General features: G+C 41.1%; 1 protein-coding gene across 1 annotated transcript in view; it reads right to left on the bottom strand.

Annotated features, from left to right (window-relative positions):
* Positions 1-24,976, bottom strand: part of nxph4 (neurexophilin 4) — a 51,473-nt gene extending 26,497 nt beyond the window's left edge. The window contains exon 1 of the mRNA XM_030091961.1: positions 24,798-24,976. Within this exon, the coding sequence (XP_029947821.1) occupies positions 24,798-24,851 (54 nt within the window). The 5' untranslated portion in view covers positions 24,852-24,976. The remainder of the gene's footprint in view (positions 1-24,797) is intronic.
* Positions 24,977-25,314: the final 338 nt, after the last annotated feature.

Raw genomic sequence — 25,314 nt, 5'->3', positions numbered from 1 at the left:
TCACATTAGACCTGTTTCCATAGATTCCCACAGATACCTGATTTTTCAGAATACATTTTGTTGTAAGAGTGCATTAAATGCAAATATGTTGGTAATTCTACATTTTCATGCCATCATTATTTTTGACCAACCGGCTTTATGCAGACATTTAACGCAAATGAGTTTGAAACATCTGGTGAAGGTTAAAGTACACAGAACAAGTTCATTTAATTTCTTAGCAAAACTAGCTTTGTTCATTTATTTCTAACTTTTCTAAAGTTTCCACACACTGACCTTGATGAATCCATTTCCTTCGCTCCACTTAAACATCAAATACAGCCGTGGCTGGAGTCGTAAAGTCTGCTGCTTCCCTTATAACTGCTTAGCTTTTCCACATTTACGAAGACAAAACATAAAATACACAAGAATAAATCGCACAGTGCACTGTTGCAGGAGCAAACAGAGAGATGGACTGACATGGCTTTATCTGACATGACATTCAGACTGATCTACACGACGAGCACAAAATTATTTGGCAACAGAATCTAATCTCAACAACACTGGAAATGTGAATGGAAAGGAGACAGTGGGGTCTGATATCTCAATGAAGAGCAAGAATGAAATCATTAACCAAACCATTTGGCACCAGAATCTAATCTTTTCTGCATCAGAAGTAGTAAATGAAAATGGGAGGGTGGGATGATATCTCAACGCAGAACATTTGTTATCGCCGATGAAAATCAATTCCTGCCCAAAATAGAAATCATCGCAGAGGCGATGTGCATAAAGACGGCGGAGGTGTTTAGGTTCAGCGGAGACATGCTAATACGCCCCACAACATGAGCATTACGTGGCGACTCACATTAAATACTAAAACCTTTTGCATGCTATATAACCTGTGAGGGATAATGGCCGGAGCAGGAGGACGGAGCGGCGGGAGGAATGTGATTTAGAGAATTGAGATGGGTGATGAAGTGGAAGCGGTGACCTCCTGGATTAAACAACCGAGGAAATTACAAAAAACATTTATCAGCAGCATTCATTTGTAAATCTCATTTTAATCTGTGTTTAGTGGTTGTGGCAATCTCCAAATAACACACAATCCAACCGAGTAGGAATTGCTTTGCCTGATGAGACGCCGTCCGATGCGGCGAACCTTGAGAGACACAATTAAGTTGGAGCAAAAATTTGTGGACATGTCATTTTTGATGTTGCTTTAAGGTTAAGTCCGCAAGCTTGATCACAAGAGTGATGTCCGGCCAGTAAACCGGGCTGTAAATTGTGAGTGCGTCGTGCTCTCAGAGTCAGGGTTTACTCATTCAAGGTCTCACACCAAGATTTTGTGATACCAGACAACTGCACAAGTATCTATATGTTTTTTCTTTTTTTTTTTTGGTCGTTCTGTTTTACAAGGCAGCCGGGTAGTCAATCTGTCACAGATATCTTTTTAATCTATTTCTTTCTGTCCTTGTGTGTGCATGTGTTTGATTTATGTGGCGCAGCAGGCCATCAGGACGACGCTGGCCTCTCAATACTCTGCTGTCTGATGGAGCAAGACTCCAGATCACCCCGGCCTCCTTATCTCCACTGTACGAAAACACCCAGCCGCAAGGAGTGACAGAGAAGAAATTTGAAGGAAATGAATCCAAGGAAAACAAGTTGGAATATATACAGTATATATAAAAACAAAACAAAAAAAAAAAGTGGTGAGAGACAGTGAGTAAAACTCAACTCTCAGAAACTTTGGCAGAGTGGGGAGTGGAGTTAAATGCTAATGCAGCAACAGCAATAAAAAAAACTCCAAAAACTAGTCGGTTGTCCCCGTTTGACAAGGTGTCTGCTCTTTCAGGTGTGTTAACTGTATAAAATATGTCCGTGCACACATATCTGTCCGCTAGACATTCTGTAGAAATTCTACTGTGCTACAACTTTTCTGTTTTTTTAACTGAGTAAATGATTCCGTATGGACAGCAACAGGTCATCAATTAATACTGTATTTCAATCATTTGTGTATCAGATAACATTTATCAACAGAGTCTGTAATGTAGCATCACAGTGGGAAAGTGATACTCGCGATTTTCCAAGTGATGCTTAGAGACTCAACGTTCTACTCGGCAGCACTGGCTAGCGATGTGTGGATCAATATAAAAATATATATTATGCTCACACATGTATCTGTTTTAGGACTGACTGATGAAAAATTAAAAATTAAATTTTTTATAAAAAGCTGCAGGAGAATCATTAATCCACAGGCTGAGATGTTGGTTGACAAATGTTTCGTTTGCAGCGCGAAAGATGTTTGTATAAGAAGGAGTAAGAAAGAGATATCTTAGTGAAAATTCATTAAAAAAACTTTAAATAACTTACTTTTTATTTCTATTTTCAGAAAACGTATAGGTTTGCACGACACGCTGATATCGTAGTAGTACTGGTAGAGTCAGTGTCGGTTTTGCTTTAGAGAGATCATTTGTGTTCCTACATGTTTGGAACACCGACTCCCTGGCGAGTCGGTCTCACAGACATAGTGACATAGCAGAAGTGTATTTGTATTCCTGAGACCTACACCAAACAGATAATGGCAGTTACATTCCACATGGCCACATGCATACGTCAGACAAAGGGGGAAAAAAAGTGTTTGCTGGTTGTTGTGTTGTTGGCTACATGTAACAACCTCTGCACGTTGTGTTCGGAAAACATTAAATATTCACACCAAAAGTCAAGTGTTTTGAGATATTTCTCCAACAAAACACAAATACAGGGCAGCTGCTGTCAGTGACGCTGCAAAGCAACACATCCTGACACTAAATCAGCTTTTCAGCTTTCAGTCACACGTATGAATGTGAGATGTGTGTGTGTGTGTGTGTGTGTGTGTCATCACACCTAAACAAAACAAAGACCACTGAACACACCCCCATCTCAGGTAAGGTCGTGATACGAGTGAAAACGGGCAATTTTTCATTCAAGTTATTTTCATATAAATACCTTTTTATTTTCCTTTAGTGCTCAGAGTGTTTTATATTGTATTCGGTCACTTTTTGACTCATTCTACAATTCACTCCCTTATTCAGATAAAGACAGTCTCCATCTCTACACCACACCTCTTCCTCTTCTGTGCATGTTGTAATTACTGCAGCCACGAGATGTCTCCTCATTTTGGTAGAGAAGGATCCTATTATTCCTACCAGGTTCAAAAAAATTATGGGACTGGTAAACCTGAATCAGGAATTTTACTTAAATGAGAACTATTATTATCAATTCTCATTAACTGGAGCATCATCAAAGTGAAATCACGTAATTCAGTATCATAAACCAAATTGTAAATCTGATTAACTCAGAGGAGCTCATAGAAAAAAACAAAACACTGAATGACAAACAACGATATGAGTATTTTTTTTCATTACATATAGATATAAAAAATAGTTAAGTGTTTCCGCCTCAGACCTTCGGGTGAACTGGAAAGTCTCCATGTTTGATTGACACCTGAGCTGGCAGCGTAATGAAGAGAGGATGGAAACAAAGATGATGTTAAGGACACGCAGTGTTTTACCAGCAGAAAACAACAGCATTTCTCATGTAGTGACATTTGCTACAGTTCTACGCTGTTCAATGGGCTGCAGATAATTAGCTAATGAGCTGTCTGGCCCGCACAGTAATGCGATGGGTGTCATCGCACTGGATGCTTGTTTGGCAGCTTCTTCTCCAAAGCTTATGGCTTAAGACACTTTTCTTTAGCTACGGCTCAGTTGGTGGACCGGTTGTCTCTCAGTTGGAAGACTGCAAGTTCAGTTGTCCACATCTAGAAGTGTTCTTGCACACTAACAATGTAAAGCACTTTGGAGCTGCTCAAGCAGTTGGGAAGAGCTACATATGTTCAATCCATTGACCAAAATTTGCCGTAACTCGTTACAAAAAGGAATAAAAACATTTTTTTCCCCTTCAAAATGTTTTTAGGTGTTTGAGTATATACATGCAATCACCATGTTATTTATCATACATATTGTTTGAATGAGGTCAGCAGCTATTCAGCAAATAAAAAAAAAAAACAATAACCTTGGACTGGTAGCTCATTCTCAGAGTCCCTGTGGGTTGATCACACATATAATGGTGACAGCTGGCTCATTCTGTAAACATGTTGCATATGAAATGACATGAAGTCACGTCCGTGCACACAGGAAAAAAAGGATTTATTGAAAAATTACTGAAACCAAGGGCACAATGATGTCAACAGAAACTAGAACTTTCTGTAATTTTTATTCAGTGAATTTGAGTAAGCAAATATATATTGATTTGAAGGCTTTTCCCGTTTGCAGTGCATGCATGGTGTGGTATTATTTAACAAAAAAAAAAAAAGAGTCATCTGACTGGTTTCAGATCCATTTGATTTCCATTTAGCTGTCAACATGTTAATAATACTGTTTCCTTTATTGGAAGGTTTGTTTTAACAGTGTGAATAATGAATGCGCTGAAGACTACAAAAGCCTCATAATGATAACAGAGCAGGCCGAACGCATCAAAGAGCTTCCAAATGACCCCAGCTCATTGAAGCGATTTTCATCCCTAAACCGGAGTCTGTTGGACTTAATGCATCCATATTTCCCTTCTACAGACATGCACTGAGAGTTCCAGGTAATGCTGCTGGCAGCTTCACAGCTCAAAGTCATGAGCGCAGGAGGAAGAGGATGATCAGCAAACCCCGGCCGGCCCTTCGGGGATCGGGCTACTCTGCCGCTGCCCTCCTTGTTTATGCTGCATTACGCCGTTCATGCTCTCCCCGGCTGAACATATTGAGGCCTGCGCACGGAGGCGTCCGGCCCCTCGCTGCTGGGACATATGCGTCTGTTTCCCCCATCAGCCTCTTTGTCTGTCACTTCCTAGCCTGGCTGCTTCTCTAGGTGCCACATTATGTCACTGTCACTGACTGGTCATGTCGCTACATGCAAGCTGGGGTCTGGTCCAAGTGTTTGCCGAGGGGAGGGTGACATCTGCTGAGCGGAGTGAACCGAGGCTTCAGGAAAAACTGGTTCCATCTGCACTTTTCTGACCGGGAAACACGGCGAGTGGGTCTTAAATGACGGTTTGTCGTCCAGCAGGGACTCAGAGAGAAGTGACAGGAGCAGCGCGTTCCTGACATGCACGCTTATTAAAGCACCACCGCCGCACTAATTCAAAGCTGTGACTTGGTGTCTGTTGATAATGGGGAAATTTAAATTTCCAAAATTATATATACATATTGAAAAAGATTGAAATGTTAAAAATATGCTGTAAATAATCCATAGACCAATTTAATCATGTGATATGTGTAATCAATCTAACACACCTAAAATCCCGTCGTGCCTGAGAACATTACACCACACTGACAATCTTTTGCTGAAACGGGGGAAGTGAAGTTAGGAGTAATAAAAAAAAAACAATACCCGCCTGCCGACAGGCAGAGCCTTACATGTAAGTTGTCAAGGTTCTGTTTTTGAAAGTGAGAGAAATGATCGAGATGACAATTAAAACCAACACCCGCTGAGCCCCATCAGGAAGTGAAGGAAGGCTGTGCAGTCTTTATCACAGATTACACACTAAATTAGCGACACTCCGAGCAGGCAGCCGCGAGTTCGTCTTTGGTTCCCGATGTGCGACACTGTACAGGGAGACAACGTATCGATGTACGGCAGGGTATTGTCGGGAATAAAATCAACACATGGCAAGAGCAATGAGGTTTGTGAGGGCAGCAAAAAAAATGTGAGATGACTTTCCAATGTTTCTTCGTGCCCACACAGCCTGAAGTTCAGTTCGCTCTGCACTCCTTTCCTCCCTCAGTCCTGACCTAGACTCCCTCCCCAGAAGCCTCTTCTGGGCCAACTTGGACCAAGTTGAAGGAGGGAAAGTCCACCCTCGCTGCCTCCACACACTACTTCTCTCTTGCCATCAATCTCCCCGCGCGCCCCCCCCTCCCCCGGCCCCCGCTTCTTCGTTGCTCGGACTAATTAACTAAAAACCAAGAAGAGGTTTTTTATAATTCAGTAGCAAGAACTGCCATGTCTTGATCCAGAAACACCCAGAGAGAAACACGGCGACTGAAGCCAGAAACCACCAGGAGAGGAACAGGGAAAAAAAAAAAAAAAAAAAAAACGCAAATTGCATCTCCACAGCACAAACTATCACGGCACAAGGATGCCGAAACTATGAGAGTCTCCTTACATATTTTATTTGTTTCCAGGGCTACATTTTAATCACAGACGGAGCAGTCACGGCGCGGGCACGGCCGGTATCGAGGTGGGGAAGCAAGCAGGACGGGGACATGGAAAGAGCCTGCAAGAGCAGGAATGGAGGCAAAGATAGAGGCTCGATTGTAAAGGTTTTGACAGGCAGGTGGCGGGTGAGAGAGGTGTAAGATGAAAGCCGGCTCGAGGGAAGACGGCGGAATAGGCTGAGAGGGATGTGTGACCAAATGGTTCTGTGGAGCAGCTGAAACCTCCCAACCACTCTCCATTAGGCTCAAATCCACAAAACAATATATAAAGAAAGTTTTTTTTTTTTTACATCAGGACCCCCCCCCCCCCGCCAACACACACACACACAAAAAACAAGCATCCTGTTTTCCTTCAGTATCAATAATGCGCTATGTGAATCTTCTGAAATCCTGTATTAGCACAAGCAACTGAAAACACGAATTTATTATTAAACAGTTGAAAACATACAACATAAAACCTCTGAGATTCAATGTCCAGTGGATTTACACGGGATCTTTTATTTATTACAATGGTGTGATTGCTAAGCTTCCCTGTGTACTGCGGCTTACCAGAGAGGTCACAGATCTAGCTGGGTTACCTGTCTTTTTTTCCCCTGCCGCCTCCTCTCACACAGCCACATTCTCCAATAAATCCAAGGCTTGTCTGAATTAATGCATTACAAGCTGTGCTGGAGATATTAAAAAATGATAAAAACTAATCCCTCCTCCACAGTCCTGTGCGAGGTGGGGTCCTAACACCGAGCTGACCCTGAGCATTGTCTGCCATCTGCACCATGAGTTATGATATTTGGGGTTGCTCGGATTACGCTTTAATATTTCATTACATGCACAAAATCCTATTCTATATATCTCCCTCAGGTATAGCGCTATTAATCATAAGATGTTGTGGAATGCCCAAGGCTGGCTAATACCCTCTATGATATGAGGTGTAGCAACACACATTTATATATCAAAAAAAAAAAAAAAAAAAGGTTCACTGCATCAACAATGTTGATATTCTCAACATCTACATCAAGGAGTGCGTTCACACCTGAAAGTGTGTTAAGTTCACTCAAATATGGTAAAATGCACCTGTATATTTATGTGTTTAGCATGAGGAGAGTCAAACAAGTTGCTGAAATATCAGAGCAGGAGGAAGATGCTCGATATTCAGGATTTCACCAGAAGTTCTAGAAAACAGTTTCATAAACTAAAGCCAACAAGAAGAAACAGCAACGAAAGTAGCTGAGACAAACTCAAAACGTGCACGTCAAGCAGCAGTCGCGTGCTGTAAAGAAAAGCTAAAATGCATTTCATTGGTGAAAGGATTTCACTCATGTAGCAGAATCTCGGAGCACTCACCACCAGTAGCCATGTGCATCTTCAGCCTTCGATGGTGCAGATTTGGGTTTGGTTTGTTGACCAGAAAGTCACTTCTATACGCGGATGGCTCGAGATGGAGGACTAAACCAATGCTAGGATTGGAATAGATGTGACGAATGCTAAAGGCTCATTCATACACAGGTGGTTCACTACAGCTGTGCAAACGTCACTGTGTCCCAGCGTCCACTGGAGCAGGGTTACTCAACTCTGGCCCCCGTGTGCAGCAGTCCTGCGTGTTTCAGCTCTCTCCCTGCTTCAGCACACGTCAGTCTAAATGTTGGCATCATGGTCATTGCTTGTAGAAAACTCAGTAATGAGTCCTCATTGCAACCAGGTGTGCAACTAGAAACCTGAAACATACAGGACTGCGAGCCACAGGGACCAGGGTTAAATAACCCTGCACTGCTGTAAATCAACATACTGACCAAAACCTGAGACAAAAAGCAGGAAGAAGTCTAATCTTAGTATGGTGAATGAGCGACAATCAGAGGACATGTTGCAGGCTGTCAAGCCGTTACACAACTGGAGGTGTTACACTTTGGCTTTTACAACACTTTTTCCATATGTCATTCACTTCAACACTGCCCCCACAGCTCACTTTGGTCTGTATCAGTAAGGGCTTTACATGTTATTTATTCCATAAGTAGAACTCTTTGGTCACTGTGGTGTTTTTAAAGTGCTTTATAAATAAAGTTTCTGGCTTGTTTGCCAAATGAGAAGAAAAGACAGACGATGGCTCTGCGCCTCTACAACTGTTTTTTAAATGCAGTATATGACATATATGACTACACTAATGAGATAAAGGCCCAATAAAGCTGCAGCAATGACAACTTGGTTACCAATTTCATAAAGTATCATTAGAATTAACTCCAGGTGATGCTTCAGTCAGATCTTGACCTTGAGTGTTGGAGATCCCCATCTGAAGGGCATCGGGCATGAAGCTTGTCTAAGATACAATAATTTAATGATCTAACTCCTGAAAAAGGGAGCAACTGAGAATATGCTTTGTCAGTTGAGAACTACTTCAATCACGAGGTGACTGAGGCCCGCCATCGTCTGTGTTTATTTGGTTTTCAGGTCTGGTTTGTTCTGAATTCGGTCTTTTCGTTACACTGAGATTTGTTTGAAGTTTAATCCAGCCCTAGATAAGAGGGCTTTGATGGCAGTACTAGTGTTCATACTTTTACAAAAGGACCGTTCTGGCTTTTCTGTGATTGGCCAATATTTGATGGCAGTAAATCCTTCCTATGAAAATTTAAAAAAGCAATACTAGTGCAGGCAACACATGGCTCTTGAGCCAATCACAGCTGAATACGAGTGAGAGCAGACCTCATCCTCATGGACAGGTCAAAAGTACATCAGAGGACAAGCACACAGAAAGATAAGTCTCACTCACACTCACATGCAATAGTAGATTCATCAATTAACCTCAAACGCATCCTTTTGGACTGTGGAAGGGAATCAGGTTACCATGAGAAAACGCGTGCATGCAGAGCGAGAACATCCAGAAAGGCTCAGACTCCAGACTGAGGGGAGGGTGCTAATCACTTTTAAACACTGTTACTGTGTGGTCTACATTAAACCAACATGTTTGTCACATTTTTTCCATCACATTATTGACATGAGGCATTCAAAATATCAGAAACACTTCAATATAACACTGCTAGTTCTCATGAAACCGCATGGACAGTCCAAATGATTATTTTGTTTTATTTTGGGCTTTTTTCCCGACCCCCCCCCTTTTTTTTTTTTTTGGTTCTATTAGTTTCTCATGTTGTCTTTAGTGATTCATGTGTTGACAAATTAATTAACTAATTAATTAAGCTGTTGATTACAGCAACACCAAGCAGAATTAGTGTTAGTAAATGTATAAGCTGCATAGGTGTATTATACGAAAAAGGTGTCGCATTTCACTTTGCAGGTGTGCTAAAAGTCTTTCACCATTGCGTCGTAACTCACACACACACACACACACACACACACACACACACACACACACACACAAGCACACACACACAAACACAATGTGTCATCTTGACATTCTGTGCGGCGTTCCTGTGCTCTGCGTGAGCTCGCACTCAGTTCACATGGCTGTCTCCCGCACCAGTAAACACACATGAACGCATCAGAATGCACACCGCTGTATCAAATAGCAAAAGTATGAAGCGCAGCGTGTGTTTTCTCCCAGGGGGGGCCGAGACCAGGCGGCACATTGACCACGGGCAGCAGCGTTATGCCATAACCGACGACTCCCGCCGAGAGCCGCGCTGCTCATCATGCATGTATGAAACAAACACGGCGCCCATCATCAGGAGCCAAGCGTCCCTTCTGATGTGATCTATTTCCAAGGCTCAACCCTGCTCCTCGCAGCCAGGAAAAAGAGAGAGAGAGAGAGAGAGCCTGAGAGAGAGAGAGGGAGATTAACACGCCACTCACATCACAAAGATGACTGGGGACCTCTCAAATTGGAGCAACACGAGGAGACCAATTCAAAGTAGGGCTGACCACTTCGCCGAGAGTCTCCCTCGACTGCTTTATCTTATTAAGTAATGCAAAAGAGGACAAAAACAAGAAAACCCAAGTGGAGATTCAAGCAGAACAACTGCAGAATACAAACAAACTTAATAACTAACTAACCAAGCAACTTGCAAATGAAACTGAACTTGAAAGTGAAAAAAAAAAAAAAATGCTATGCAATTTCTAATATTTCAAATTGAAAGATATGTTTTGATGATGTTAGCATTATAGAAAGAAAGAAAAACAATATATAATTGTATATTATATTATATTATATGTGTGTTGTTTACTTGTATTATATAATGTATAAACATAAAATGTATCAAATCTGGTAGTTCTATTCATATTCAGTATGATTATAATGTATGATTATCAAGTAAAATATTGTTTGTATTTGGGTGTGTAGGTATGAGCCATATAAGTACATCCATATAAATACTGACAGAGCTGAAACGATACATGTTATTGATGGGTAATGCATAAAATGAAGTGCACAAAGATTCAAATCTTAAGTGTTAACAGTTTAGCGCATTTATGATTAAATGATGTATCGGGGCGGATAAAGGTTCATACTCGTAGCCAGTCCTCAGAATGTGGGAAAGTGTAAATATAGGAATGCTTTTGGTGAACATTCAAATCAGTATTTCATCTGGGGTTATGGTCATATAACTCCAAGTTCATTCAGGTCAATTGAAGAAATTGACATTTCAGTCTCACACTAATCATTCAAAGAAGTGTCCTTGGGCAAGACACTGAACCCTAAGTTGCCCCCAAAGGTGCATGATCAGGGCGAATTTGCCAGTGTGTCCATTGAAGTGCTCTGTAGGCAAAACGCATTTACTCATCTTATCTACTGGTAAATTTTAAAGTGATTTTTGTTTGTTTTGTTTGTACATTGTCGTCTTTGATGATCTGCTCTGATCCTCTATGATGGACAGCACATGGTCTAAAAATGTATTTACCTGTTACCAAACTGCATTTGTTCATATAAAGCATTTACAAGCCATCTGAAGCCTGATAGGCACCAAACAGGACGAGGCCTGCTTGTTGGGTAGAACTGCTTCACATTCAAACTTCAGTCTATCTTCTCCAAAGATGTCCAAATGAAGCTAAATGCCAGAAAAGACTGAATATCTCTACTGTTCTGTGAACCAGGAGGGGAAAACGCAGTCTGATACTTATGTCAAATTAACCATCTGATCTTTTCAGGAGCATCTAAATAAAATTACAATTAAAAGAATTCGGAATAGGAATGATTGTAAATGTGTTTCTCAACTGTTTTGTGTTATCTAACAATGAAAAATTTTAGCTTTAATCCGATAATAATCTTTAGATTTCCATTAATATGTGTAGATTTTATCTCAATAAAATAGAATAACAGTTAGTGCGCATAGAAAGGTCAAGATCGCCAGAGTCCTTAAGATACGTCCTATAAAAACTAGAAATATATGTACAAAACGTCATGGCAATCTATCTCTAAGTTTCTGAAATATTTATTCTGATAGTTTTATTTCTAACATGACTAAAACAAGACAGTAGGTTTTGAAAGCAGTTTCAGACCAAACTACTTGAATAAGGAACTGTACAGTGCAGTATATAATTCCGTTTCAAGAAAAGAACAACTCCAGGACAGAATGGAGGAATCCTAAATGTGTGACAAAAAAAAAAACACACAGGCAAAAATATTTTGAAATTCAAAAAGTCAGATGACGATAAATGAAGCGGTGGAGCTGCTCGTCTCCTCTCTTCTCTCCTGCTCGGGACGCTGTGTGTTGATGGATGTCTGCCCTCTTGTCAGACACGGCACAGGCCCACGACACACCCAGCTGCAGCGTCGCTTTATCGGATTCAAACTGAGTGTTCATTTTCTCCTCCCCGCTATCACGGCTGTAATACCTCCCTGGTAATTGCAGTGTGATGAATGAGCCCTTTGTCTTGCCCACCTTGGTCATGACAACACCGAACAATCAAGAAGCCACATTTCCTGGATTCTTTAATTCTATCTCTGCACTGTAAGCATGTTTACGCTCACAGATAAATCAGTTTATCGCCGGTTTATTTTTTGCATGCACGACAAACAGATTACAAGCGATATTTTCATACGGGTTCTTTTTTCAGCTTTTATCGCTTCCTCAGACACCCCCCCCCATTCCCCTCTTCTTTTAGCCCCCTCTGACTCCTCTTAGCGAGCAATTTTCGACAGTCAGTCTATAAGATTTGGTGAGTGAGACACGGTGTTATTGTAATAATGGCGGCCCATCTATTGAGGCAGGCGAAGATGCCGTGCGGTGTGTGTTCTGCAGTGCGAGTGGAGCTCAGCTCAAGACACATCAGGTGTGGTTATCTTGACCTGGACCTCCATATGCGCTTTACCCTCCATGCCCTCATCCTCCCCCCCCCCACCCCCCTTCAGTCGGGCCGTGAGGAGAGACAGAGAGAGCGAACAGATGACACAGAGGAAAACACTCTGGAGTCAACACTGAGGGCTGAGAGGAAAGGGGAAGATGCAAAACAATAACAAGAGAAACACTAGAACAACGAACAACACCGAACATCAGAGAATTAGGATGGCTGTTTGGTCCTGATTAATCAAAAGTGCCCACAAAAAGTCATCGCCGTCCTCAAGCACTTCCTCCTTCACCAAGTGTGTGATGCTCTGCACATGGCTCAGGCCGCGAGACCCTCATGGGGCCGAGGCAGCAGATGTCCACAGGCCCTCCTTTCCAGACTATCCTGGCACTGAAACCAGGGTTGGTGTGGTCTGATGTGGAGCCCAGTGCTCTGCAGCTCAAGAATTCACAGGACAGAGACATGACGAGCTGCTGTTAAAGCTCCCACTTTGGTGTTGGCTGTTGATACCGAATTCAAATGAGGTTGCATTGTGGTTTAAAGTATGTGGTGCGAACAGTGAGAGCGAGATTATTTTCTGACAGTAACAACATTTCTGTTGTCATCCCACAGACTGCTTTAGTCCACTTTCTCTGATATTTTCCTGCACATAAATGTTTCTAGAACAACGGCTCTAATCTTGTTTTGCAACATTTACTTCCTGAAAGCACCAGCGGAGGCTTTAGGGGTCTTTACCCCCAATTCAGAGGACGGAGACAACATTTAACTGTGTCATGCTCAAGTTCATGAGATCTACACCTCACAGTAGCTGCCTGGTACATTAAATGGAGCATAACCAGTGTGGGTTTTATTCCCTTTTAGAGTTATATCTCATGTGAAGTCTCTCTACCAATTGTCACAAACAATATTAAGAGCAACAGATGATGTTGCGCTGGCACTTTAGAGTCATTCCCTACATTCACCAAGCATGTAGTCCTAAAAATCAACTTGCAGCATACATGTTCACTGCTTCACATCATATTTGACATCTTTTACTCCCTCTCTCTTTTCAACATCGCATCTGATTTAGGCTTGAGAGGCTTGACATGCTGACAATAACCCTCCACATAATTTCCTGTTTGTTTATTAACTGAAATGTTGACATTTGCAACCATTACCGTCTTCAGGGTTGTTTTTTTAATCTTTTCCTAGCATACTTTTAATGAAGGACACATTTTTCACAAGATTATTTTAGAAGTAACCCTGATGCACCTTCTCTAGCCGTCAGTGTGGGTACTGCGTATTTACCTTACACTAACCCTGGCTAAGGCGTGTTTGGTAATTGAGGAACAAGTTGGCCTGAAGGTGGGTGTGAAATAGGTCAAATAATTTATGCTATGAACTGACCAGCATTCCAAGTAACCTTGAGATATGATGTTATTTTCTTTTTATATCAATGGGGAAACTTCAGTTCTGACAGTGTTTTTTTCTTACTTTTTTTTTTTTTTAACAGCATGTTATAATAGTCAAACATCTTTAGAACAAAATACAAAAATGTACCGCATTTGGACTGATATGGCACATTGCAGGTTTTTTTTTTTAACAGTGTTGCTGTTGCTGGTACTGTCCCTAATCGCTAGGCCATTATGTGTGGAGATTGCATGTTCTCCCTTTGCCAGACAGTATTTATTTTCCCCAGTTTCTCGATTCTTGAAATTATTATGTCTTTCTGCATTAGGACAATGAGACAGACTTAATGACCTGGACAGGGGGTACACTGACTTTCTCTGAATGCCCGCTGGGATCAGCTGCCAGTTAACCTGAATGAAGTATCGCTGACTATCTTTGGAAGGCATTCAAGGTCGACAATGACCTTTTTCACAACCTATGAGTCTGTTGATCTATAGGATGTCACGTGACTTTGAAGTCTGAATTGTGAAGCACATTGAAGGGCAATGAATCCCGGCGCCAGATGGAAGAGGTTCACAGTTTTGCCGCTTATGTCAACAGCAGCATCTTCTTCAAGGTTTTTCTCCACCAAGATGACAAGCTGCACGCCGATCATCAGTAAATGTCTCAAAACTTGCTGCTCAAAACAATTTCACTCCTTCAGAAAGTTGTCTGTAAACAGTTCTCAGGAATTATGATGGCCTGAGCAACCCATCGGAGAAGCTGGCTGACAAAAAGGGCTCAGACGCTCGTACAACAGGTGCTATGTAAAATTTAGGTATGCAGAGTGCAATCCATCCATATTATGTCAAGAATGCATTAGAAACAGAATATATGGACTGGCTCCAGGCTTCAAAAATCAGACCTGTATAAGGTCCAGGTTTTGTAGTAATACAACAAGTTGCACAGCCTTGAGCAGAGCAAAGTGTTTCATGCAAAGTGGATTGAAGTTAACATTTTCTCAAAAGGAATGTGTGATACATGGGGATTTTAAAAGTTGCATAACCCCACATTCTCATTAAATAAAAACAAATCTATGTTATGCGCAGCTTGAGTCCTATTATGCCGTGTAAATGTGTCAGTTTTAAGTGTTGTAGTTTAGGACTTCATCTGTGGATGATCATGTCTTAAGAATGGCTGTTACTTTCTTTATTAATTTACCGCATATTAAAATTGTTATATTTGTGTACGTAATATGTTGACATGCGTACAATGCAAACTATGAGCTAACCAACATTTTATAATAAATGTAAGTGAAAAGGCTTTCCACACATGCACAAAGCAAACTATGAACTGTGAATTCAACTGTGAACTCACTCATTTTTTTGATCAATTTTCTGACATCTTCGCTTCTCATCAGACATACAGGTGTTAAATGAGAGATGATAAAGCTTTTCCTCTGAGCTGCTATACCTCACAGTCTTGTTTCAGCATGAAAGAGAAAAGAGTAATGCTTTCATTCAGCCAGTGGAGGTTGTGGATTTGATGGAAGCACATTTTGTTGCATCTAAACGCTGCCATGATGCTATAAACTGTTACCAAATGAAATAAGCTCTGTTTACCATTTCTACATTAACTTAAGCCCAGTCGAGACGGGAAGGGGGCGTCTATTCAAGTTGTCTGCTTCTCTGAATTTTATGTTTTTCTTTCCAACGACAAAAAAAGAGCCTCGACCAATTGCCAACCTTATTTGCAGTTATGTGAAAGCCCACCATCTGGCAATCACCACCCAGTCAATCCAAACCAAAGTAAGACTCTCCTGACAGCTGGAGGCTAGTTTGTAAAAATTAAACAGAAAAATTTGCTTCATTTTATGCAAAATCCTATCTATTCTCACTTCAAGCAGCTTGTGTTTTTTAAAAAGCATTTATTTAAAAAAAAAAAAAGAAAAGAAAAGAAAAGAAAAGAAAAGGAAAACAACTAAGACCTGGAAAAAAGAAAGCAAGTGAACACACCAAGAGATTGATAAAGCCTTTTACAAGAGGCCGAAGGTCACACCGTCCCTGATTAAGTGAACAGTTTAGTGATGGTGGTTGGGACTGAAACACAGGAGGTGAGTGGAGGTGGTGGTGGGAGTGATCAGAGCAGACAGGATTACGAATGAGGATATCAGAAGAGCAGCTTGTGTTTGGCAGTCTGGTGGGAAAGTGAGATGACTTGCTCATGTGAATAGAAGCGATGGTGGCTATGAAGAGAAAAGGATGCTGAGGATGAAGTTGCCAAGGAATAGGAGGGCCAGTGAGGAGCTTCAAGGAGGAAGTGATTTTGAGTGAAGAAGGACGATACAGGAGACAGAATACTGAAGGAAGGTGACCCACTGTGGCAACCCACGACTGGAAGATGATGAAGCAGAAAAAAAAAAGGAGAGGTGTGACTGAAAGTCAAGGCTGAATTAAAAATACTGAGTTTATACAACACAAAGCCTGAACGATACTCCCATCTCAGCTTTGACTCATTCAGTGTTTACATGGACAGATGTAATCAAAATCAAATCCTGATCAGAATGAGAATGCTTCACATACACACATCTATTGAAAGATTTCAATCCAAAGAGATCCATTAGGAAATAAATTGAAATCAGAAAGTGATAGGTGGTTTATGCTGATCCTCATTTTAAGGCAGACTTTATGTACGCACTCATATTGATCATGTTTCTTTAGTTGGGATCAAATTATCCTCGCTGCCCGTGTCTGTTATGTAACATGACGCTTCACCAGTGGTTGGAGTAATGAAGTGACAAAAGGCAAAACTGGTCAAGAAACAACAGAAATCCTTCAGCGCTCATCACTTCTTGATTAGACTATTAACAAGGCAAATGTTTCTTTAGTTACAGTTTCAAAAGAAACAAATGGGTATGAACAGGCATGGACAGTAAATAGAGCGCTGTCCATGGTGCTGAAGCGACAGCTGAATACAGTTACTAGGTACATTGTGTGACACACACACACACACACACACACACACACACACAAACCTCAGCAAGTTTGATAAATCTAACAAATCCATATCTGCAACACTGATAAGCATCCAGGTAAATCTGGGTGAGGGATCATGTTACAAACTTTTGAAAAATATAACTTAACAATACAATTCATGAGATTGGTCGACTCACTAACATGACACTGTTGCAAACATATAAGTCTGTAAATTATTTTGATCCCTTTATTCAGTGTTCAGGTGAACAGGAAAATATAGATCAGACGAACACCACTCTGCACCCTCAACCCCTTCAGTTACTGTGCTGGCTTCAAATGACCAACTTCAAAATCTTGTAACCTGTCCATTAGCACTAAATAGTCTCAGGCCTCTGATTTATATGTACCTTATGAAGCATCCAGATCCCACAGATCATCTGGAAAAGGTTTACTCAATGTTTTTCGGATCAAAACCAAGTAAGTTTAAGAAACCTTCAGGTACATTCCTCAACTGTAGAAAAAAAAAAAAAAAAACATTTATGATAGCTGGATACATGTCCAGATGCACTTGGACACGTCCTCAGTGATAGTAGAATACCATCAGATCATTAAAATCAGGGCTTCAAAGCCTCCAGTTTGCTGCAGCTCACTGAAGGGGGAAAGAGAGACTCCTGAACTACTGATTATCGTTGCATCAGTTGAATTTGCTTTGTTTACTGCTTAAATACAATCACTGAAAGTTGTTTTTTTTTTCCTTTGTTTTTTTTCTAGCAATTGTCTAGTTTTTAGCTTTATTTTTAATGAGGTCAAACATGATTATAATTTTAATTGGAATTTTCTTCCAGTGCGTGTTCTTAAAAACTATTTCAGGGTTCCTGTCGAGCACTTTGAGCTCGCTTGTGTCTGAATGGTGTGAAATTAGAAAAAAAAAACAAAACTACCTTCTGTTGGTTTATTATATATTCTAAATATTAATGAGCTTTTATTGGTTATTTTTAATAATACATATATCAATGTAGATCTGAAATGAAATAATATGAAATAATTCAAGTCATGTCACCTCACGCATCTCTTGGTCAGGATTTTCTCTATTTGAGGAATGACAGGAGGGGTTTTTTTTTTGCATATATTTATTGTCCGAGCATTTCAACTTAATGTGAGCAATATGGCTTCAAAATGACATTAAGATACTCAAATGTATTTACACGATACTGAAATTTGTTTCACAGCATGACTAAGACTAAAGCATGATTTATGTCTTTTTGTGTCAGTGAAGTTCAGTAATCTGTATTTTTTCAACCTACAGCTTCCCCCCCCCCCCCCCCCCCCCCCCCCTTTGTTCTAATCAGTGTCCAACCAGTGGGTCCAAGGTTGTGACAAGTTATAAAACACATCTGATAAACTTAACCTAATAGCGGGTGAGTGGGCGGGGGTGGGTGTTCAGGGGATGTTCTGGCTGTTGAGGCAAAATTTAATCAGAACACTGAACAACTGTCAATTTTTTTAATTTTTTTTTTTTTAATCTTTGGCAAACCATGAATGGTAAATTTGGTTCCATTAACAGTTTCTTTCGAGTAAGTGTTCACCCTTTCATTATCAGAACTCTATGAAAACAAATCGCACTGTTGTGAATGAAAGACGCCTGCTTGTTTTTTGCTTTTTACAACAACAGAACGGTTTAATCAGCACAGGATGACGGTCAAAATGTTAAATGGACTTTACTGATACCGCTTCATCACTCTCAACGAATTTACATAAAGTGTCACATCCATTCATCAATAGTGAAGGCTGCCATGGAAAGTGGCTTCACACCACCGGGGGGCAACTTGGGGTTCAATGTCTTGCCCAAGGACACGCTGACACACGCTCAGGAGTGGACGGGGGATCGAACCACCCACGTTGGCATTAGAAGACAACCCGCTCCACCAGCTGAGCCAAAGCCACCCTGTGGTGTCGTTTAATCATTTGCCAACCTCTGAAAATGCTTTTGGAAAAAGCTGCGTCGGACAGTTCAGCAAAATGTGACTAATTAAGAAGACGATTCCTGAAAAACAATCTGAAGAGGTTAAAGGCAGAGGGTCCGATTCCCTTTCTGTGTAACTGAATGTAGATATCTGGGCAGACCAACACTTCAGTTAGTAGCACACAGAAGTTTCTGACTGCTGCTGTTTTTCTTTACATCAACATTCATCTTGTGAATGTGCACATTTTACCCCTCCAGGGCGTAACCTGGCCTCACCCACAGGCAGCGGGGATCGGTCCTGCAACCCTGAACTGAATCAGTCGGTACAGAGGATGGCTGAATCTACACACTTTTACGCCACTTTTAGATTCAAAATGAATGAGAAAGTATGTTGTCTATGTATTTATTTATCAGTACCTGAATAAAGCCAGTTTTCGTCCTTTCTTCAGGCATTCTAATGTCTGTATTCAGCTCAAACGGCACACATTTCATCCAAAGGGATAGACGTTGTCAGGTGGCGATGTAAAAAAATGTCCATTTTGAAAGAGTTCACCAAAAAAAGACAAATGCAAGGACATATTATTTCACATTAACCTTAACAAACTTTGATAAAAATCTTTGTTTTTGACTGTGACTCAACAGTGACACTCAGACACATTATTTCCTTATTACTGCTTTCAAGTGTCAGTAATCACAATCAGCAAATTCATGATCTGAGCTGTTTGAACTGCTGCTACTCCAATATAGTGAAGGACCACTTTTCATGACCAAACACACAACTTTAAAGCAGATGGAAGTGACATCATTAATGTTTGATAAAACTGTAACAAATACAAAATTCCAAATTGAATACATCGGATTGTGGTATTTCACACATCACAATACATCGATGGAAATGTGTTTCTCCCACAAATTAGCATAATGATACTGCACCATTAACTCGATGAAAACAGCTTTGGAGTGAAAACTGGCCGGGGCTTCATGGCGAGTTCATGTCCAAACGGCAGCCCAGACAGACCTGCTTTTCACAGGCCAGTGGGCCCAGACTGGAACAAAGTTTTAATCTAGGCCTGGATTTTGACACGTTTAGGGACCCGACCTTAAAACAAGCTTCAAAGCCACTTGCTCTTGTGACAGTGAAAAACACCACAGTGTCTGTTTACCAGCTGGCTTTTTCTTCTTTTCTTTTTTTCTGTTCAGACGTGCGAACTGCTTCACTTCAGCCGAAAACTGACGACGACAAATCCGCCAAGGAAATGAGGTGTTTTACACATTTATCTTAGCTGAAAGCTTCCAGACTTGCTCTAAGAACACACCTTACAAAGCATGTTTTCAAAATGACTAGACTGAGCGCCACCACACTCTGGATTGCCTCTCCTCTCTTGTCTTTCCTTCATACAACACGCTCTGGTTATTTACAGTCGAGGCTCCTCCGGATCAGACTGAGGTGATGAGATGCAGATACCTTCATTGACCCCATGCATGCACGACCAGACTGTTTCCTCTCCACTGAAAAGTGATAAAAAACCATAAAGCCCTGGAAATTAAATAACCCAGGGAAAATGTTGCGCTACGCAGCTTGAATGCGGCTTTCAGCGCCTGTGAGGACAGTGCAAGGCCAACACTGAAAACACACACAAATATGCAACTGCGAGGTAAAAAGTAATGATAATGCTGTGGATGTTGAAGTGCTGCAGCAATCTCAGGGTAATTTCAAAATCTGGTATTTAAGCACAAATTTGATGTATTTGTAGTTTAGCTGTAGACATATTTCAGGTGAAAAGAAACATACTGCACTACTTGCTCTGTCAAACTAAAAAAAAAACAAAAAAAACATTAATATGTAACCATAACTGAATTAGGATAAACGTTCAGATGGGTGATAGTTTTGACTGGTTAGCTCTGGAAAGTCATACCTCTCTTCTAGTCAATTCACCTGGTCGGTCTGATTTATTCGAAATCAAAATTACTAATTCTTAAAAGCCACGCTTGAGTAACACATGACACCTATAAAAACAGTTGTCATCAACCGTTAACAGAAATCCAGAGATAATTTAGGAACATTTTACGATAGAAATGTAAAAAAATATAAACATATTATTTTGGACAGCATACTTTTCAACATATCAAATGGCACATGAGAGTGATTAGCACGGATGATAAAGTAATTTCTTGGAATCAAATCTTCAGTGAGGTATTTCTATCAGCCCTGTAAGCAGTGAGACGACTGTATGTGAGAAGAAAGCATATATTAGCTCCACCTCTGCCAACTGTGAGAGCAAAATGGCACGCACTCATAAAGACACCAGTCTTCATTATAATTCACTGCATTTTCAGCCTTGGGAGTCGACTTGCTTACTGTAATCAAAGTACAATTTGCAAATACTACACACAAGCGATTGCTGTTGTTGCAGGAGCTTCACATGTCTGAAATGTCTGAAGATGTCATTCACTGCTGTTTACAAAAATGTGGAAACAGATGTACGACTCATGAACTGAAACTGGATGTGTGACTCAGAAACACGTTCACAATCTGCATGTGAGACTTAAACAGGTGGCTCAACCAGAAAAAGAAGCCAACACCCGCTACAATCCAGCTCGGCGGTGAGAACTGCGGCAGCAGCAGATCTAGAAAAACTCCTGCTTTCTCTACTTTTGAGTCTCAGAAATGATACCACTGCCTTATCAATAATTTCAAAGACAGAGCTTCTTTTCTTCTGACTTCAGGTGGAGTCGAGCTGTCAGTCACATGGAGGCACGCACCTTTATTTGAGATTGAATTTCAACAACTTTATCACGACCGAATAATGAGGAGTTTGCGGAATACTGGTGGGATCTTGTTGCAGTTGTTTATGAACACTCCTGACTTATTTACGTCTCTGAAATTGATGCTCTAATTTCATCATAACGGACGCAAATATATTTAAATCCACATACAAGAGCTCTATTAGGTAAATAGTGATGAGGGGTTGTGTGTAAAAAGCTGGAAATACATATTACTCTCTGTTACATTAGTCAAAAATACATGAAATCACACACACATTTAAATTAAAATTCAGTCTCCTTCAGGCTAATACAAAGCCTGAGGTGGAACCATTCCCTGAACCAAGCAAGAGATGACTCATTTCACAAGTGATGGTTTAGTCAGAAAAATGGGGGCAGAGGGCTTTTGAAAGGGTGGAAAGCAAATTAAATAAAATGGATCGTTGCTTAACCTTCATTGGAGCCACGTTAGGACTCATTAAAATACTGTGTGAATCTGTGCCATTTTATTCCTTTTTTTTAGGTTAAAGGATACTTTGATCTGTGGGAACAATTTCAGAGGCTACAGATATAGCAGTAATGTGATTGCTTCTGTCATCACGATTCAACAGATTACATATCTAATCGGTTTGTGAATGGAGAATATAATTTGCACAGATTACAGGCCACTGGAGCCGCCCGCTCGCTGAAAGTGGGCTCTCTGACAAGTTGAGACGATCCGAGGGTGGACTGACGGACGGACGGACAAAAAGACACGACAAGTGGGAGGGAAACCACCAACCACCTGGCTTAATCCGTGTTGGAAATTAAAAAAAACAAACATAAAAAAAAAACATCTGATCCTGAGCACAAACACGAAGCCTGAAAACACACTCAGCTGTATCTCCCAGACACACTTCACACAGACGTACACAGACACTGCTGAAATGCAAAGCGGTGCACAATATATGAGACATGATTGCAAAGGAAGTAGGACTATATATAATGAAATTAAAGGGACTCAGTTGCTGTAATATCCCTGGGGTATACAGCTAGTTGTTTTATGGAGGGAGATAAGAGGATTTTGTCAGGTTGAGATGCTGGCTAATGCTATTGTTTCTACTGGGAGCATAAAACAGCAAAGGAGCTTTTCACACATCTTTTCTCCTTTTGTAGTGTTGTTACTGGAGATATCCTTTCAAAGCACGGGGTGGAAAATTATAATATTGCAGCAGAGGACATCATATGCAGCAAACGCAAGTCTTTTATTATTATTATCATCATCAGGTATTACGAGCATGAGAAACCCCCCCCCCCCCAAAAAAAAGGTTTTCACATCTAAATTCATTTGAAAGAGATAAAGGGGGTTTTACATTTCAATGCTGCCTGAAAATATGAAATTGATTTTAAGATATCTTGAGGGGAATCTTCTCATTCTCTTTCCCCCTCGTCTTTTCCTGCAAACACCCAGCGATGCACTCACACACGTACTTAAGCAGGCCTCTCAGTTCAGGTTAATAGTTAAATTCAGCTCGAACGGGTGGCTAATGTAGTTTTCTATCATACTTTTCTCTTCTGTGTTTACCCAATTTTTCAGGAGCCTTTACTTGTTGACAGCCTCCTTTGCCTCTTCATCTCTTAATCCGTCAAGCTAATAGACCTCCCAAGGATGCAACTTGTCATATTATGTCACTGTGTCGTCCCCAGCACAAAACAAACAGGCTTCTGTGCCCCTTTAAACTCGTATCACAATTTCAAACGGCACATTACTGAGAAGCCCGGCTGCTATAATCTAATACAAAGTCAATACTCATACTCGATCCCATGTTGCACTCTCATGCGGACGAGATGTAACAGTCCCACTTTGCTGAGAGGAAATAATTTGCATTCAATCTTCAAAAGAAGCGTAGATGTTATTACCTGTCACATTGCAACCTCACCCCAATCTGCCAGAAGGCAATGGTGTGTTAAAATAAAAATAAATCGTAAAAAAAAAAAAATAAAAAAAATCACACACATGAAACACCGCAGACATGATTTTCTTTTGTTTGGGCCACCAAGCAAAATCTGTTGGCAGTGAGGGTTCCCCACTCATCCACCCCTCCAAAACGCTCTTTACCGGCCAAAACCGGACACTTTGCCACTTGTATCAAGTGATGCTTGTCTGCTAATAAAACTTGATTTGCATGACAGCAGTGCTTTTTTTTTTACGGCCTGCAAAAATATAATGATCTGAAACAAGATTTGGCAGATTTTTTGTGGTTTTTCATACATATTGGCAGATATAGCTTATGCAAAGAGAATAAATGAAAAGAAGATAAGAATAGAAACCGAGGAGTCAGAGGTGAGGGGAAGGGAGCACAGGAGGAACCTACTGAAGGTCATGTTTTTATTCTCTTTCATTGTAGCTGAGGCCAAACACACACACCAGTGTTGTGTATCTGCTGGGACATCCAGCTTTCCACTGTCTGCTTGTTGTTTTGTGTTGCATTGCATTCTATCACGTGTCGAGGTGTGGTCTTGATATGCACATTATTACAGTCAGTGTGAGAAATTCAGAGGAGAAAGAAAAAAAAGAAGAAGAAAAAAACAACTCTGGTATCATGCGCAAAGAGCCAGGACAGCGCGCGGCGGGCACGTGCGCATTTACCCGCACGAGCCGCAGCTGCAGCCTCCAAACTGTGGGCACAAACTCTTTGCCATGGCGATGACGAGATAATAAAAGAAGCCACGGGCGTGTTTAACTTCTGAAGAAAAATTAGAGGAAGTTGCTCGGAGCGCACATAGATGAGTAGATAAGGAGGGCTGCTTCACCGGGAGCAGAGGGGAAACGCACAGACAGCAGAAATCAGCGCGTTTGGAGGAAAAAAAAAAAAGCGGGCAATAGTGGTTCATGCGTTTTTACGCTCGTAAAATAAAAATTATTCAGGCAGAGAAAACACCTACTGTGTTTCTTTCGCGCATGAGCAGCTGTTGTGTGGATTAAACAACTTTAATCCAAGTTGCGGCGATACAATATTTGACTACAGCTGAAAAACGATTCAATTAAAATAAGCCACACCTGCTGAGTCCAATGAAAGAAAATTAAATAAAATATAAAAAAAAAAAAAACCCCACAGTGAATGCATTGTTGAAACTGTGTGGTATTTCTGAAAAACTACAGCTTTAACAGGATCGGGCAGGTGTTTCCCTCTAAACGCAGCATCTCAAGGTCTGATTATTTTTCTCTTTCTTTTTAAAAGCCGTCAATGTTGAAAAAATAAAAAAGATTTATTTCTTCTGTGAAAGACAATAAACTCACCTGCCGTAGGATCCACTGGCAGAGGAAAACTACGGTCCAGCCGAGAACCTGCATGTCACCTTCCTTTTAGAGGACCACCCCGGAAAAAAGCTACTCGTCTCCCCGGCTGAACATATAAAGACACACCGCGGAATCCAAGCAATCCCAAGTGGCAGGCGGCGCGCGAAAAGTGCTGCAAAAGCGGGAAAGCACGCGTAAAGTTGCGCGTGTTCGCTTTAGTGAGAGTCAGAGTGGCTTGCGGGGCAAACTTTGAGCGGCGGGTTCAGTTCCTGCGGTCCGCCTCGCGTGGCACATCCATGGTGTTTGGCTCCGCTCGTGCCGGACGTCTGCTGGAACTTTGCGCGCGCGGAGACGGAGTCAGTTGGTGAAGTGGAGGTTGGAGAACGGGTCTCAGTGAGGATGAGCGCTGTTTCTTGTGTGTGTGTGCGCGTTTTTTTTTTTTTTTTAGGGGGATCCTGACTGGATGACTTGGAGAGATGAGATCTCTCTCTCTCTCTCTCTCTCTCTCTCTCTCTCT

This window comes from Salarias fasciatus, chromosome 5 (assembly GCF_902148845.1).
Source record: "Salarias fasciatus chromosome 5, fSalaFa1.1, whole genome shotgun sequence".
Taxonomy (NCBI): Eukaryota; Metazoa; Chordata; class Actinopteri; order Blenniiformes; family Blenniidae; genus Salarias; species Salarias fasciatus.
Note: the sequence above shows the minus strand (reverse complement) of the source record. Positions and strands in the feature narration are given on the sequence as shown.